Raw genomic sequence first — 18,896 nt, 5'->3', positions numbered from 1 at the left:
GAGGAAATCTTCAGTCTCAAGTTACTATGTGCTCTCCCATGACAGGCCAACTGCGCCTCTGTTTGAAGATACACATCTTGCTGGCACATCATTTACAAGCCCTTTGGGACAGAGGATGGGCTACCAGAACAATTTTTGTGGCTTACAAACACTTCTCATGTGTCTAAAGACAGCAGTGAGAATTAATTGCCCTGGTGGATTCAGTCTCATCGACAGCCATAGGTCTTGTACCACCGGTCAAAACACTGTGTGCAAAAACTTCTAGAAATAGACCTTGTTATCAGAGATGAGTACCTTAGATCTCACTGCCTCTAGATAAAGTTGTGGATTTTCAGCAAATCTGGACAATAGGAAATCTGTGTTCGACCATTCCTTTCAAATTTGTTACCTGTATGTATTACAGGCTGCTGCATCAGGTCTCTCGCTGATGATTAATCACTCAGATGCTCATTTTCTTAGTTATGGATGAGGGGAGGTGCCTCTTTAACATTACATATCCTAACTTGCCAGGCTAGCTGTTAAAAAGTGTTTCAATACCCAGTTTTATTTGCAAAGTAATAGTTACTAGTAAAACTATTAAAACTCATTACTGCAGCATGAAAAAGTAGACTAAAATGGTCATGCAACAATCAGAATGGGAATAAGTGTCTGAAGACACATGGCATATCATCTACTCACTTAACAAACATGAAGTCAACAAATAAAGTCTTCCGATAAGCAGCAGCACAGCTCATTTCTGTACCTCTCATACAACCGCATGGAAAAGGCTGTGTTTGGGAAGCTCAGGCAACATTTCTGCAGCTCCTGGTGGGACTGCAGTCAGATGTTATAACCAGACAGCAAGAATTTTCCACCTCCCACAATTTATGGGGTGGTTTGCTCTGCTGGGACAACGAGAGTTCACAGTTCCCTTCTGCATCCTGACTAATCCTGCAAACTGGGACTCGCTCATTTTTGGACGCAGCAGCAGCATTACAGCATGAAGCTGTTCAGAGAGCCAAGGAGCTGCAGTCAGGATATTTTACGATGTGTAAAAACTGAGTATGTCATCCTTCAAAACAAATGCAGTGCCCATATTGCAATCCTGCAAATGCCCTTCTCCCTTACAGGTTTCTCTTACAGTAAATTTATTACTTTTATTGTTAATAATAATGCAGGGGGATATTGACTGTGGACAAAGTGCTTCACCAAATCTCACTAAACCACTGAGAGTAATCTAAGCTTTACAGCTGGCATTTTGCAAAAAGCTGAGGTCCAAACAAGACATAGATGAACCAATGCTAAAACAGAATCCAGAAGCTTCAGCGCACAGAGCAAAGGTTTTAATTAAAGAAAAGCTGATTCTGACATAATGCCCATCATCTGACTACCAGAACTCAGAAGAAATTCACCCTGGCTTCCTCTGCTTCCTGCAGCATCGATGACATCGATGTATATGTTCCCGAGCTGGAGAGCTGTGTACAGTTTAATGTGAGAATCTGTATTCAGAGAGCATTACTTTCCATATGGTTCCTGAATTCTACCTGCAGGTAACTCTGTTTGATAATAGGAGCAATCTGGCATCTAGCAATGGCAGTATTTATACATGATGATCACATGTAGGCCCACAGGTAGGAAGGTTGCCTTGCCTGGCTCCTCCCTACTACCCTCAGTAACTGCAGCTTTGGTCAGATGTCTCTTCCTCACATATGGGAAGTGCTAACAACCTGTTATTCTTATTTCCCTCTCATAACACCACAGGACCCATGAATACCACCTCAAATCTTCAAAGTGACAGACTGACCTCAGCTAAGGAGTGGGGAAGTCAAGGCAGGAGGATGCACACTGGAAGGTCATAAAGATGGCAGCGAAGTTGAGCTTGGTGGATTTTCGCTGACTGGGAGAGTATTCGGCACTTACTATAATTTTGGGGATATGAGAATTAGTAGAAATTGTGTTTAATTTTATATGACCTTACAGTAACATATTCTTGCTTCCTCATCTATTTGGTCAAAGCCTGGCTTAGATGAAGGTAGTGCCAAAACATCTATTTGTAGCTGTTTCTTCCTGATCCTGTTATGTAGCATTTTTCTGGGACAAGAAGTATCTCCAGTTGTACAGTAATGGCGAAGGGCTGTGCTTCTTGTGATGCTATGAACAGAATAGTAGGAGGTGAATAAAGCTCAAAAATATTTGTGATTTTCAGTGTTCTACCTTTGGTTTTAGCAGTCTCAAAAGATGGTGCTTCCACCACTTACTATTTCCACTGGACATTACCCTCAACAGGACAGATTTTATGCTAAGAAATGCAAATTAAACTTTTCTCAGTTCTCTTGCCCTTCCGAGTCATCCCCCTCTCCCCTGGCATCTGTTTCTTTAAAATACATTTAGATTATTGTGTTTCCTCTGTTTTGCATTAAACATGCTCTTCAATTAAAAACAAAAAATCTAATTGAGTTTCTTTTAAAATTCAGCTCTTTTTAAACAAAGACTAGTAAAAAAGAAAACACACGGCCCAAAACTAGAGGGAGGCTGCTGAAAAAAAAAAAAAAGGCTTTATTTTCAGAAAGTGTGGTGTCTTAGCCATCTCACTACACAGGACATTTCTATCTCTTGTATTGGTACTTGAAGAAAAGCTATTGCACAGTGCCAAACACCAACAGATTTGGGTGAAGGAATCTGAAGAACATTAGGGAATAAGAGATGTTCCTGCAGTTAAAGAATCATTCTGCCAACTTCCCACCACCACAATTAGGGGACTCCCATCAAAAGAAAGTAAATGAACATGACAAAGAACAGTTTCCCTTTCTAAGAGTGATCTATTTAGCCCAGGTTTCCTATAACAGCATTTTTCTGGTAATACCTGCCTGGGGTTTATTTGCTGTGGGTAGCGACTGCAGTGGTTAATGTCTGTTGCTCATGCAGTTTCTGTTAACGATGAGCAGTTCTCTACTAGGAGGTGTGTGAGTGATACCATCACACAGACAACGACAGACAAGACGCAGAGAATTGCCAAAGAGAGAGCCCAGACCCTGAGTCTGTTATGCACAAGTAAGCAAGACCAGCCTATCATCCTGTTATCAGATGGCAAAAAGCAACCATCCAAGTTCTCAGCACATTTCAAGAGTTGTTGCTTGTAAGATATTACCAAAAAATGGTAAGAAAGGTAGTGGCCAACATCTCCAAAAGGCTGAAGTTACGAAAAATTCTGTCTCCCAAGAAACAAACATGGTCCCAACCCAAAGAGAAAACTGAAGTGAATCCATCTGTCTGAACAAGGAGAGATGAGAAGAGCTAAGGCACTGGATGTCAGGAAAAGATGGCTTGCCTAGGGCTTGTAATGCAGCTACGGCCCCTCCAGAAAAAAGTTATATGAATAAAAGGACATATCGTTTAAATTTACAAAATGGAGTCCTGTCATATTATTACCCCAAATTGAGATTTAAGTGAAGTATAATGTCCTGGGTCTGAGAAGCATCAACCTCACAGCTCTGATGTTTTCCTGAGAGCAATGTAGTACCGTATGATTCACAGACCATGTGGTATAAAACTGCTAACCACTAACAGAAGCTAAATGAGGTCATTTCCAAGCAGGATACAACCCTGCAATAATACACAGTATTTATAGCAAATAAAGTTTTGCAGTGCAAGTTCCCTCCTAAACATTAAAGCAGCATTTCAGATGATTGCTTTGCAGCATGCAATGCCTGTATTAAAGCTGTTCAAAGCAGCACAAGACAGATTACATGGCACCTCCCTCTGCCGGGAACATCAGGCTGGTGTTTTATAGTCTAAACCACAGATTCATTCATCTCTGATAATCTCCAAGTGCTTTACAAACCATCTCCTGTATTCCTGGTAAAGATGAGCATTCTGTTGCCACTGACCTTTGAAGCCGCAGCCCAAATACAGCCTTACACCTGCACAAATGGGTATCTTCACAGCTACTAAACCAAGCTCAGGTGGTGGGCACAAGGCAGTGTCTCCTCTGCACCACCCCCTGCTTTGTAACATACAAGAGAAGAAAGATAAAAACAGGGTGTGGAGGTGACAGAGGTAGGAAGAACACAGTCACAATTAGGATTTTACACACGTTAATCATCTTGTCATTTCAGAATGAATACACCTCCCACAGACTGAAAATCCCAACTACAGTACAAGCCAGAGGGGCTTACTGGAAAAGTCAATCACTCAACAAAGGAAATAATGTGCAGAGTAAAAGCATCCCACAAGTAGGAAAAATAGTCTCACTTTAAGCAAATTATACATAAAATTCTATATTGCATTCTAAAACATTTCATGGGTTTTGTAGCACCCCACAAGCCATGTCAAACATATTTATAGGAAAATGGTTTTGAATGTTAAGACAGTGTTAATACTTCTGTGGCAGTTTACACACGTCTTTTGAATGCATATTTAGATTTGTGGATAAAGTGAGAGACATAGCACAAACCAGCCATCACCTCAGCTACTCATGTGGAGTACAGGAGATCTGATCTTGTTAACCATAGAGTGATTTAATTAATTAAAGTACAGCAGCTGCAATGAGAGAAGTCAAGATGCAAGTCCCAGCTTGGGGACATACAAGTGGAAGGCTGAACACTGCTTATGTTATACCTTTGCCCAGACCCAAAATATCATGCAAACCTTCAGAAGGATCTCGCTTTCATCCTAGAGAAAAGCTATTTTCCTTTAACATTAAAAAACAAAACAAACAAACAAAAAAAAAAACAACCAAACAAACAAAAAAAACAACCTGCAGGGTATCAAAGCAATTGCAATTTCCTACTCCTTTCTACTTTAATTGGTCATTCTGCACAGTTTCTGAGAAAGATAATCCTGATAAAGATACCTGAACAAGAAAATTCTTTCCTTCAGCTGCCCTCCCCAGAGAAGAAAAGCCAACCTGGCTGTAACATGAAGACTCAAAAATCTTTCCAAAGTCCTATTTGGACTCATGACAGATGCCTTGCTCTGTACAGGGATAAAGACAAGCAGTACAGAACCAGGTTCAGAGGCAGGGATTTGCACATAGCTAGTAAAGAGGATGACAAGGAGAAGGAAGTGTCTAACAAAGACAGTATTTCTCCTGATACAGCCAACCTTTCCTTCAGCTTGAATATTAAATGTCCTTTTCTCAACCTTTACCAACACTTCAGTAATTATTTTGAATTACAGTCCAAGAGTTGGTAAGTCCTGTATGTACTATACACACGTCCATGTAGGAAAGCTACAAATAATTATGAGAAAAACAACTGCGAGCTAAACTTAGAGTTGAAATAGGAAATATGGACAGAGCTGGTGGCAATCCAAAACATTACAGAGATAGTAAACCTATCTCTAGGAGAGAGTCTCAGCTCTCCTATCATAGCCAAGCTGTGCCAGAATGTCCTGCATAAGGATAAAAATGACATTTTGTATTTCTCTCTTGCCTAATACATTTCCTTGTTGTACTTCTTTAATGTATTTTTTCTCTACTTTTTTAGTTATGGTGAAATTGGAGATGGCAGGATATGGTTTTGAAAGTCCCCTAGCTTCCTGTGTCATGAGGGTGTTTATCAAGATACGGATGTGAAATCAAACCAGATGAAAGAATATAAAAACAAGAAGTGAAACTCTGCATCTCCCAGAATTAGCTAGTTATATTTTCCTTCCCATTACGCAGACTTCCCTACATCCCAACACCAACTGGTTGGCCCTCTCTTTTAACAGCAAATACCAAGTGAAACACAATAGCTGGTAATCTTGTATAGGAAAGGAGAAGCCTACCTAATGAAAGAAGGAAAGGGGGGAAGGGAAGGGAAGGGAAGGGAAGGGAAGGGAAGGGAAGGGAAGGGAAGGGAAGGGAAGGGAAGGGAAGGGAAGGGAAGGGAAGGGAAGGGAAGGGAAGGGAAGGGAAGGGAAGGGAAGGGAAGGGAAGGGAAGGGAAGGGAAGGGAAGGGAAGGGAAGGGAAGGGAAGGGAAGGGAAGGGAAGGGAAGGGAAGGGAAGGGAAGGGAAGGGAAGGGAAGGGAAGGGAAGGGAAGGGAAGGGAAGGGAAGGGAAGGGAAGGGAGGAAGGAATCATGAAAACTGAAACAAATATATCAAAATATTTGACACGATGCAGTAAAGGGTCTTTAAAAATAAAAAAATTCTACTGTGGTGAACAATGCGAATTATTTACTAAAATCAATAACCCCACACTGGCTACATTGTGAATGTGTCCCAACTAAGATCAGAACATGTTTTCTAGTAGCCCTTGAACCTGCATCTTCTTCTGACAGCTCTCTTTTGTCTTGACACATTTGCCATTTTAAACATTTATTTTTCAGTTTTGCTGAAACACTGAAGGCTTTATGATCACCCTGGGAAAATACTGCAAGTCTTGCACAGCACAAGGACAGATAAACAAATGTTGAAAGCTTAATTGTGTAGCACTGTGCCCAGAGAACTGTGCTTTCTTCTTTGTATGTGGAATTATCTCTAGGAAGAGTCATCACTAAATCCTATTACTCTTCACCACATTTTATGATTGACTCCTCTGTATTTGCTGGCTTAGAAAAAGCCTCTTCTGCCATGAGTATTTTTTGGCTCCCCAAGTTCCCTGTTTAGAGACTTCCCCTGAAAATTATCTTTATATATGCACATTCAAGTCATTTAACTAATTTAGCTCACCCTTTCATTCATAATAGTCAAAAAGCTTAGAAAGCAGCAAATATGCCCATTATGTTTTATATCCTATGCCTTAGGATAAATTCAATGAGCAATGAATCATGGCATTTCAGAGCTGCATGCAATGTTCCTTAAAGCAGCCCACTGAAATCCTTAATTATGAAGGTGTTGGTAGAGAACTGGACAATGTGGAGGGAAGGAAGCTTTCTGATGGAGCTTTTGTAAAGAAGTTTTGAGATAACTGCCAAGATTAGATAGCAGCACCTCTGTACTGAGTGTGCAAATTTACAGTTAGCTTTTTTTTTTTCTTCCCTAGAAGCAAAGTTTCATAACTATTAATTTTAACAGGAGAAGGGCCACACACTGAATGGTAAAAACAAATTTTGAAATTTATTTGACTCGAACTCTGCTGGAAAAGAGTATCAAACGCAAACATAGCTTATGTTAGGGTTGCCAAATCTGGCAGCACCAGTAGCTGCAGCTCTTGTGACATCCTTCCCTACCTGCCCCACAGATGGGTCCATGCTTTAGTCCCACGACAGTAACTCTCAGGCCCCTACTTCTCTTCACTAGCTGGCTTAGTCCCTCTCCCAGGTCTGTCCGGTTGCTGCCTCCCACACCTCCTCTCCTACTTGCCAAATATTCTGGATTGATTTTTGCTGGTGAGTGAAGACTATATACGTGCACAGCAGGTAAAATTCCATGAATCATGGCACTTCAGAGTTGCATGCAATGGTCATTAATGCAGCCCACTGAAATCCTTAATTCCACCTGGTATACATGTACACAGGCTTCACTCGCAAGCAAATAGCAGTGTGGGGCTTGACTGGACTCACCACCCTCCTGTTTACACCTAATTGGCCCCCTTCATCTCCTTTTTCCTCTGTTATTCTGTCAGGGTTCCTCTGCTGCTCCCTGGGTATTTGTGTTTTCAGCAATGAGCCCTTAATCACACATCCTCACAGCTGAAAACCCCCAAAGTATTTGGATCTCCTCTCCAAATCCTGAGGCATCACAAAAGCCAACTTGCAAAGAGCAAAAGGGGAGTTCCCCAGATGAATCACTGAACTTGGATGATTTCTGTACTTAGATTAATCCATCGCTCAACTTTCAAAATCAGGCTAATTCACAGAATCTCGGTGTACACATCCTGTTCAGTTAGAATATTTACGGTACCATGGCCAATCTGGTCCTGGTTGGTTTAGCCACATTTTAAAGGTTTTTAATATGTTTTATCTGAATTGCACTCAAGAAGGGTGTATAACATTGCTCCTTAAACTACAAACCCTCATCAATTAATATAAAGGAAAGGTGAACACAATAGAAAATTTGAGGGGGAATGAAAACCCCACAGTCCACACACCTGAATCACAGCTGCAAGCACTAATCCCTAAATCCAAACATGTTTGTAATTATTCTTCTGACCAGGAGTTCCGACATAAAAACCCAGAAACACAGGACGGACCAGTTATTTAAGATGAGAGACTCTAAAGAGAGTAAATAGCTGAATCCCAGAGTAGCTCCCATGTCAAAACCACACGCTGATTCACTCGAGGTTTGTGTTCAGTGAGAGACGGTATTTAATTCTGCTTCCTGGGAGAAAACCGGTTTTAACTAAAAACTCCTCTGAATTTTTGGCTGAAACCCAGTAAGATACACTCCTTTCCAGAACTCCTAGTGTTATTTTATAGAAAAGACAGACATTACATCTGCTTTTCTCCTGCCCTTGCCAAATCTGCCCTGGCAATGAAGAGATGGGGAGAGTGCTGCCTTGGCCAGTGCTCCTCATCCCACTAAATTCTATTCCATAATCAAACTTTAAGGATTTTTCACATTTCTTCTCACTTTTCACTTTTTCTTTAATATAAGAACACAGCTTACATTTGTATCACAAGCTTTATTAATCTGTAGTATTGCTGCACGTATATATAACATTGTCAAGTTGTTCAGATGCCCGTCTTTTGTGGATGGAACTGGTTGCAAATAAAGCTTAAAAAAAAGTATTAATAAAGTAATATATCAGTCACACAGGAACTAATATAAATCAATATGAAGTCCATTAAAAAAAAAAAAAAAAAAGAACACTGAAGAAGTTCACTTCAAGGGCAGAGCTAAGGTTACTGAGGTGCAGGACAGTGATAATTTTTCCACTGATGACACTTTGGTTTCTAGGAGATGGTACAACTGCAAGAAATCAAGAAAATACTGGGCCCCATTTACTTAGCTATAAAAACCTGTTCGTGTTTACCATTGTAACAGTAGGTCTTAATACAGACTCTCTTTATCTCCCAGTCTGTCAAGCAGAAATAATGTGACAGAAAGGATGAGCCTTGATAAAGGTACTCTGGTGTCACTAAAAATCTTCTGTTCGATAATAACTTGACCACAAAAAAAGCTGAGAGGAATAAATCCTAGAACAGATGCATAAATGAGCAACAGCTGAGCCATATGAAATATAATAAAACACAGACTTGCAGGCACTGAAGATGGAAAAGACCTGTTAGGTCATCTAGTCCTAGCTTTTGCCAATTCAGAATTGTGCCCTAGAGTGATGTGCTGAACTTTAAGGAAAAAAAAAAAAAAAAAAAAACACACACAAAGGCTGCCAAAATCTTTTCAAGCCTATTACACTTGCTCCAGAATAGGGAAACAAAAAACCCAAACCTAATGAACAGGCTTCGAGTCATGGAGGACTCACAGTGCCAGGAAAACTTGATTGTATCCCCATCTCCTTACCAAACCCTGGTGAGGAAAAAAGGGTTAGCTTTCCAAAGTCTGGCGCATTTTCATACTGGATGACCACAGCTAAAAGCAGGCTAATCAGAACTGTAAATCACAGAGGCTGGCTTTGCCTTCAGGCACACTATGGGAACGTGGGTTCCTCTGCGAGCTATAAAAGGAATATTTATTGAGACTATAGACTTGAACTATTTGGAAGTGCCAAGTGAAGGTGTGTTCCTTCTAGACTGTTGCCTCTAGCATATGCTAATCTAGTAATGAAACAGTCTTTATGGTCCCCATGACTGGGTATTTGCTTACCACAGTGTTTTAGCCCTCAGCCTCCCCACGCCTACACAGATTTGTATCAGAGATGCTTTGTCTGGTTTGTACGACACTGGTAGTGCTAGAACGGCACGCTGAGTCTCTCCACCTTCAGAATGAGCATCAGGACTGGGAGTCCCGCATGTCCTGCAAATAAGGTGCCTGCCACCAGCCACCACCCAGCCCTAGGCACATAACTGTGCATCTTAGGGGACTGCCTAGAAATAGAATTATGTGTGTTGTCATCAGGGAATGGAGTCTTAGAGGGGACCAGGAATATCTTTCTTTGGCAGTGGAGACAAGACAGAAGAGGTGGCAAATGGGAAGAATCTGGGGAGGACAGCGTGAGACAACTGTCTGAAGGTAATAGGGTGAAACTGATGACCAGCAGACAAAAGCAACAGCTAAAAAAACACTGGCAGCAACTGCTGTAAGCAAAACAGACCGTCTACACATTGCACTCTCAATTCATCTATCTACAAGCATGGGCTTCAGGCCCAAGTAGATGAAATTGTTGGAGAAGTTTCTCTGTTTCCATCTCCCATGGAGGGCAGTAGGAGTAAATGGGACTTGAAAGCAACACTAAAGGCATGGAAGAGCCTGGACATCAATGGGGGAATCAGGTCAGCTTGATGAAAAAAAGAAAAATCACATCAACTCACTCATCTGAAAAAGTGAAAAGCACTTCTTTTTCTGAAGGATCCAACTCATAAAGGATCCAAAGCTCTTCCACTTTCATGAAAGCAAGGTTATTTTTATATTCCTAGCAAGTCACAAGTTTGTGTGTTTTTTCAAATTTTATAGTCTAATGTACTCAGAAAGTCATATTTAAAATGTGCCCTTGTGCAAACAATCAATACCATGTCTTACATAGGTTTCAAGTTCCACTCACAAGGCTCTACCCTGGCTGAGGACTTGAGCTGCCATCTCAACACCCAACAAAAACAGAAAATGTTTGGCCATTGGAGATATATGTACAAGACAAGACTTCAAATGTGTACTGGAGGACTGCGTTCCCTCAATGCTGTACACACATGGTCTACTAGATTTATGCTGCATTTGCTAAGCTTGCAAACACAGGTGAGAGTTTGACTTGCAATGTTTAGTAAACAACTCATATAATTTTGCATCAAGATATTGGCTTCACATGAACTGACAGAAAGGAGAGTGCCACTTTCAAAGTCATTCCCATGTCTTCTATTCCATGCTTACTACATTGCAGCTCAAATCCAACCCAACAGCTCTCAGCAAAGCAAGAAAAAGGGGTATGTTAATGCATTCTCTCAGGCAGTGAAAATTGAACAGCTTTCATAAGTGACTTTCATTTTGATACCTTTTTTACTTTCTTTTTTTTTTTTTTTTTTTTTTTTTTTTTTTTTTTTTTACTATTATAAGCTACTTAAATTTTCACTGGTGTAAATGATGTACAGGCAGAAATCCTTTTTGTACTCACCATGATTTGAGTGTCTCACGCAGTCATTCAGCACTGCGCTGAACTGCCTCTGAGCCTCTGGCTCCTGGAAGCAATAGTAGCTGTGTCGGGCGAATGGCTGCCACAGGTACACTGGGAACTCTCTAGGCAGCTGAACGAAGGGTTGAGCAACCTCCTTCTCGCTTGACCCTACACAAAACACATCTCAGCTTAGAATTTTCTGCTCTCTTGGGGGCTGGCTCTTTTTCTCTTCTATGACAGCACAGACAGAACTGTTAAAACAAGAGACCTTTGCTAGAGTTGAACAATGAATGTGACATGTCAAAATCAAAATTTAGAATCAGAGGTCCTGTCTTGATCCAAGTGGTTTGGGAGGTTTCAGTGGGACACAGCTAGGACCAGCAAACTCAGCTGGCATCAGCCACCTACCTCCCTGTTATACTGTAGCAGCTTGATGTCCTCTTGTTTTTATATTCAAGGTAGACAGAAGCTACATATTTTTGGTAAAATTTCAAGGAAAACTATGTCACTGGACTGTAACTGTTAGGGAAAAGGTTTTCATGGCAAATAAGTAAGATACTGGGCAACTCTGTGTCTTCACACAGAGACCATAAAGGAGCGTACAGTTCTACAGCCCATGTAGAAACAAACTGCATTAAATTGTGAAGGAACATCAGCAGTTTCCCTGTGTCCAAGATTTTCAAACAGAGCTGCAACATGGCCTGACGGACTGTCACTTCAAGCCCTTGATGGTGAAGCAAAGAAAGCATAAAGTATCTGCAGTTGCAGCCTGACCTGAGTCACTGTGTGCAGGGGATACTGTACAACACCATTTAGAGATGAACAAATATAACTAATCTTGTCTCAGTGCTGTGCATCAAGAGCTAAAAGACGTTCATCTCAGCATTGCACAAAAGGGCAGAGAGGCTGTAAAAGAGTAACTGAGCCACTCTTTGCAGTGGGAAAGCCATGGGAAGGCCAAAGTGGCTTTGGGCTGCTCCACATTGCTCATCCCTTACTCCTCTGGAGCTGTGGTGACATGCTAAGGACACCTCTGGGCTCTGCTGCCCCATGCCAGCCTCTGACCATCCTATGCCAGTGGTACCATCTTGGGAAAAGGTGTACTGGGGACACCTCCCAGCACTCATAAGTCAAGTAGTATGAGACAGGACATCAAAACAAAACAAAACAAAACAAAAAACTTATCTACTTTTTGCCCCTATCCCTTTCCAAATTTGACTCTACAACATGGAGAGACCTGGTCCCTCAAACACTGAACTTTCTTCATCTTCAAGGACTGGAGTGGGGGCAGGCAGAATCCCAGCAGTTCCTGTCACAGAAACAACAAATCCAGCAACAGCAACCTTCCTGCCGTCTCTGTGGGACATATTATCAACTGTGAATCAACACAGGCAGCTGGCATCTAAAAATGGAACAAATAAACCAGGAATATGAACAAAGCCTGCAAACAATGGTAGTGTGGTTCCTGCTCCGCTTCTGCACAGCTTCCAAAGGGTTTGTGTAGGGATACTGGAAAAAAACACAGCCAGCGTTTCTTTGAACTTAGTTTGTGGCATCTTCTATGCTTGTCCACTTTGAAATTAGGACTTGACTCTGTGCATCTTTTGTTAATCTACTTTAAAGTCTAGCCTCAATGTCTGCCCAGAAGTGGCTTGTGTAAGAAAAAGAGCCTGAGGTTTGGCAGTTAAACTTTTACCAGGGCTTACCAACAGGATCTGGAAAATGTTTATCAGACAGTAAATTGTAATCTTCTTCTGAAGTCAGCACTTTGCCCCCTGCAGGAACAATATGATATTTAGGGCTGAGTCCTTTCAGGTAGGCCTGGAAAATCAAGACAGAGGGAGTCAAAACTGAGATTTAAGGAGAGGGAAAACACAAAATAACCATACCATTTACAAAGCTAATGCATGCATTCCCCAAATGAAGGAGGTTTTGTCAGACTGAATTTCAGATATATTCATCGCACGTGTCAAGTCTAAAACATCTTTAAGTAAAAAATGTATTTAAAAATATTCTCTCAATGCTTCTCAGCCATGGTGAAGAGTCAGGGACTGAAAGGAGGGGAAAAGGATGGGATTTTCTGCTAAGCTTTATTTGTTTGATTTGTCAGCCAGGGCTAGTTTGACTACAGCAGCCACATAACAAAAAGCCTCACTATACTAAGGCTTGAAGCAACCCAAAAATTTCTACTTAAAACCCAACCTGGTGACCTATTATAATGACATACAAAAAAGTGTTCTGTGATATTCAAAGGAAGGTTCAAAGTGCTGTGTGATTTGTGAATTTATGCAAATGTCTATGGCCAATGAAAGGTACTTCGTTGTACCCTCAGGCATCCCTATCAAGTTCCAGCCAATTCCACAAGGCTGAAGCAGCCTTTCTGGAGACAGCATCTCATCTATTACTGCTTAAAACAAAGACAGTAGCAGCAATAAATTCATCAGACCTTGGTCTTTTTGGGAGTGTAGAAGAACATAACAGGAAGGAGAGTTTACCTCTTTGGTCTCAAAGCAATCCACAGTGTAGTCATTTTTGATAACAACATATCTGTCCTTCCACTTCTTCAGGTCCTCAGCAAAATGCAGCAACTCTGTTTCATATAAGACTGTCCCAGCTTCTGCCTTTGGCTGCAAAGACAATTTTCTAGATTTGAAATGACTCTGTACTACTGGACATTTTGAAGCTTTTATTTCTGTAAGACTGCTACGAGGGCTTTTCAATCTTCAAATGAAATCTGGAGTAATGCACATCAGTTTGAACCAGGCAGATCCTACACGAACAATCAAATTCTTGTAGTTTGTGGTGATGAGGCAGCAGAGAAGCTCTGCCTTTCAGCACTACCTTCAGATTTCTGAGGCAGAGATGTTCGTATGTACCTTTCAGTTGATATGCTGAATGTAAAATGACATAGATCACTATTGCCTACTTTCCAATATGCACTAAAATATTTCTTTGATGCAGCAAAGTTTTGTAACAAAACAGTCAATTATTTCACATTTCTTTGTAATACTTTTACACCTGTGCTCTTATAATTGGCACACGTTTTTGAAAGACACTGCTTTTCTATCACCGTACCCTCTACATCACATCTTTTCCCTACTCATTTCTAGAGCATCAGAAATCCATGATTTTGAACACAGCCAAAAAATTAGATTTAAACCTTCTTTATATTAAAGGTTGGTACTCCACATTTTCCTCTAATAAGGAGACTTTTGTCTCTCTTTTTCTCTTGTGCTCTAATAAAAAATCAGCTCTCTGTAGCTTATTTCACAGAGGGGATTATTATCATCTTCTTTAAAGAATCCTTTAACCATGGCTGAAAGGATTAATTGAGTTTCCTACCTAAATTTCTGCCCTAAACATACAATAGCTCTCCCAACATCCTTGCAAAACCTTGCAATCATTGGGAAACAACTAGTTTTGCCCAAGTGTACAACTCTACATTTATGAAATGCATACTTTGTACCAGAAACATGTTAAGGTTTTTCTCCTATGATGTCCTCCCAAAAGATGTACATTGTAAAACAGCCAAAACTAAGAAAAATTTTCAGAAATAAACTTTAAACCCACACCCAAGTACATCTTTTCCACCTAAAACTGAACCAAACCAAATCCAGCATCCACACTTGCAAATTTATTGCGTAAACTTGGGTGATACAAACAAAAGTACACATACAAAATGTCCTAGATACCCATTTATTAGGTATTTAAATTCTGTGTATTTACATAGAGAAACATCTAAATAACTTTGCAAGAATTATGGACTTGATTTTTAGAAGCTTTGAGTATCTGTACTGCCTATTAACATTACTTGAGGGCATTCAACACTGGGGAAACAAGAAAACCGAGCCCAGTTGGTAGCTAATATTCTTCCAGATCACGCTTTCCATACCTTACAACTACTAAATGGGTTATTTAAATAGTTAATGCATTAATTATTTCATGCAAGAGGGCAGAGCTGTATGGCAGCTTCTGGATGGGGCCAAGCCCACATGTCCTCCTACCTTGGTTTTGAGGAACTGTGACTGGGAGTCACGGTGCTGCTCCAGCTCATCCTGCACGTGCTTGCAGAAAGCCACGGTGTACTGGCGTTTGTAGTGTGGGCTGAAGTTTTTTATGACAGCTTCTGTTTTTCCTGAAGCAGAAATAAAGATTAACTACATTTAATATACATTAGCTCAGGAACTGTAACGCAGAACCAAAGCAGTTATCACCACCAACCTAAAATATTGTCCAACTGTACCAATGGCCACTTTTTGCACAGCAGGTCAGGAAACCCTCACGGAGGGTTCATTGCATTCAGCTGTTGTGATAACACAAGCACAGATTTTTTGATATATTTTTTTTTTAATTCTAGGAGTGACAGAAGTGGGCAAAACATACCCCAAATCCATTACTTTAAGTAAAGATGCTCTATGTCTCTCCCAGGAACATACTGCCACAGAGTCAGATGTTTGATAGCTGATAAGGTTTCCAAAGAAACACACACAATTGGTACTGGATAGTGCTTAGATATGTTACCCAAATTTATCACATAATCAGGTTTTAAAGCCAACTCATAGCTCTGACAAAGTATGGTTTCTAGGCTTGGGCACTGCAGCCCCTTCTTTGTTTTAATGTAAACAGATACTCAGTCACATCGCATGAAATATTAATCTTGTATTGTCTTGCTAAGATCAAGATCTCAGCAGCAGCAGTAGCAGCAGTAAACACATTGAGGGTCTAATTTCTGGAAATCTTACAGCAATTTACAAGTAATTAACTCATTAACCCTATCAAAGAAATAATAATGCTTTACAGACAGGGAAGTGAAGCTAAAAGTTAAAGTCACGTGTCCTTATGTGACTCTAAAGCAATGCAAAATCCCAAACCTGGACTACGATCTAGATTTCTGGAAGCACATCCTGGATACAGGAGACCAGCCTGGATACTGGAGACAGCCCATTTTTCTTTGTTTTAAGGAGCCCTGTGACAAAGGTTTCTTCTGAGCACAGGACACAGAAACATAATTTCACACCTCAAACGATTTTGACACTTTCAAAATTACATCTTATCCCACTTGGGGAAAAAAAAAAAAAAAAGACAAAAATAGGTAGTTCCCAAGCCTTCTATATGCATGGGTTTCCAAACCATGACCGACATTCAGCACTCCTGAAGGGTGAAACGGGAACCAGCAAGAACCAAGGCAGTGCTCAGGGTCTGGACCACCTGCCCCCTGTGGTGATGTACCCAGACAGACAAACGCTCCCAGCCACCCACCAGGCAGCCACCTAAAAGGATTCCTTGCAGGGGGTGGTTCATGATGTTCCTGTATTTTATACAACAGGCTGTAAGTATGGAGCAGCTATGACGAACTCATAGAAAGGTCTTGTCATATTCGCTGTTTCAAGCACATAACCACAGTCCTTCTAAAGTAATCATGAAAAATTTCCAGTGTTACTATGGATTTTATTGCCATTTCTCACACACACAAACACATACACCTAAAGGGAGTTTATATACCCTCACAGTTCCCAGGATGTCCATGCATTTTGTCATCTCAAATAATTTTAAAGATCAAAACAAATACGGTTAAAGAAAGGAAAGCTGTGGATGACTGTAAGTGCGTGGAATGTTCTGGTGTACTGGGTGTTATGGTCCAAGACCTAACAGTTCTGGCTCCATTATTTCCATTTACAAATCCAACCTGAGTGGCTGAGACTGCCAAGGGAAAATAGCTAGTTTGCTAAGGAGTTCACAGAGACAGGCAATAACAAAAGATTTAGGGAAGTATAACCCGGTAAGGGAGTCTCTTATAAAGTCTGCCCATTCCGTAACTTCCAAACAGTTGTAATTGCATCCGTGTTATCTCCAGGTTATCTCCAAGCCCCACAGCTCTCCTGCCTGCAGCCTTTGAGGAGGCCTCTGCAGGGACGTGCTAAGTTGTCAGGTATGTGAGTTTCTCACAAATTCAGCTGTGGGACAGACCTAAATCAGCATCTAGACTCCAACCCTCCAGCTTTACGCGACCAGATTTGTTGAGATTAGTAATTATAGGATGTGCTCACATATAATAGCAGGATATCAGTGCTGCTGAAGCACAACATCCCTACCCATCTGACAGCCTTTTAAAACCAGCCTGCTTTGGGCAGAGGCATAAACTTATTCTCCAAATAAGGACAAGGCTTCCCAAAACCTTCTTTACAGCATACTTTTTTTAATTCACAAAGTGGACGGTCCCTGCCAGCAGTAGGATGTTGTAGGATGTTGTTGGCCCCAGCCCCAGTGGAGTTTCCTGCTCAGGCCACTGGCAGGGTTTGCCCCTGTTTTCCACCCTGGCTTTTTCTTCTCCAGCTTTTAGTGGCCTCTTAATCTGTTACAGAGGGCTCTGGGACGCTGGACATCACTTGACTCTGTAAGTCCCTACTGCCTGCATCCTGCAGTAAAAATTTTTAGAGGAAATGAGACAAGGACAAAATTCTGGTGTTAGAATAACACCCAACAATCACAGGAAATACCTGTAATTTTGGCAAAGGCTTTCAATTATGGCTAAATCGATGCAGAATGGTGATTCCTCAGCATAAATATGTCTTAGATTAGCTTACAGTATCATGGCCCAAAAGAAAGGAACTAAGCAATTCACAATATATATACTAAGAAGTATGACATTAATGCAATTTTTCTGTGCAGAATATTATCAATCAAAATAATGACTCAAGGAGCAAATGTTTCATGCTGTTTCTTCTAGTCCTGGCACCACTATTTGCAAAGGATCATAGTATTAAAAATGCTTTTGAGACTACATGGAAAGTTTTTTCGATGAGCTTGTGAATGCTACTTGAACTGTTGAGGACCTGACCCTACAGCATTTGGATCCACAGGAACTGCAACACAAACTGCAGGCGGGAAGAGCAGCAGACCCTTGATCCATTGTTTGCCAGTGGATCTTTAAATGTTTTGGTTTACAGAAGATAAAAATATGCTATCTGAAAATAAACATGATGGAAACAGCAATGAGTACTAGAATCTCTTCCCATGAGATGATAACATGGGGCAACTCAAGATAAAATACTCTAGGACTGCTGAAAAATGAGTTCCCCTCATTCTTTTCCAAATTTAGTGTGGCTTTCTTAGTCTGAGCTGTTTATATGAAGCAAGGCCAACTTTCCCAGTTGGCTGGGCTGGCAACGGCACAACTCCAGCCCGTGTAAACGCGCTCTGTATCCAGCAGCAAAATGGGCATTTCTCCTCAGAGAATACAAAATTAGATCACCTCCAGTAGAAGCCTGCATGCAACCAGAACTATGAGCAGAAGACAACAGCGATAGGGGGTGAAGGACTTCTGTCAAAGGGCCTGTGCTTGCGGATGCTCACCCTCTGCTGAGGGTTCAGATCTTGCTAGAGAACGAACCCTCCTATCGCTTCACGCTGCACCTCCTGCTTTACAGCACCGTTCCTGCACTCAGTCCAGTAATTTAGCCCACATTACATTGCGTCTTTGAAGCACAGAAACAGATGTTGTTGCACTCGGAAGCATGAAGCATTGCTGGTTGCCCCCTGAGTCACTCCCAGCCACAGGGCTGTGGCCATGTGGGAGCCAGGAAGGGGCAGAGACGAGAGCTGGCTGCCAGGGCTGCCACTGCCCCTCAGCACCAGCATCTGGCACCAGGGTGCTGCCAGGACCCTTCTTCTTTGCAGCATGACTGCTTCTGAGAGGGGCTTTCAAAAAACGAGTCCCTCTGGAGGGTGGGGAGATTTATCTTCTTAAACCATTTAAGCCCTCTGGAAAAT

General features: G+C 41.3%; 1 protein-coding gene across 2 annotated transcripts in view; it reads right to left on the bottom strand.

Moving 5' to 3' along the window:
- The window catches only part of NIBAN1 (niban apoptosis regulator 1), an 87,408-nt gene that overhangs the window by 23,531 nt on the left and 44,981 nt on the right, over positions 1 to 18,896 (bottom strand). For both annotated transcript variants that reach the window (XM_084527351.1, XM_084527350.1), the window contains 4 exons: positions 15,131 to 15,261; positions 13,622 to 13,753; positions 12,833 to 12,947; positions 11,127 to 11,294 (listed from right to left, as the gene is read on the bottom strand). In XM_084527351.1, coding sequence (XP_084383477.1) covers positions 11,127 to 11,294; positions 12,833 to 12,947; positions 13,622 to 13,753; positions 15,131 to 15,261 — 546 coding nt within the window. The remainder of the gene's footprint in view (positions 1 to 11,126; positions 11,295 to 12,832; positions 12,948 to 13,621; positions 13,754 to 15,130; positions 15,262 to 18,896) is intronic.

This window comes from Aythya ferina (genome assembly GCF_964211825.1).
Source record: "Aythya ferina genome assembly, chromosome: 8".
NCBI classification, from domain to species: domain Eukaryota; kingdom Metazoa; phylum Chordata; class Aves; order Anseriformes; family Anatidae; genus Aythya; species Aythya ferina.
Note: the sequence above shows the minus strand (reverse complement) of the source record. Positions and strands in the feature narration are given on the sequence as shown.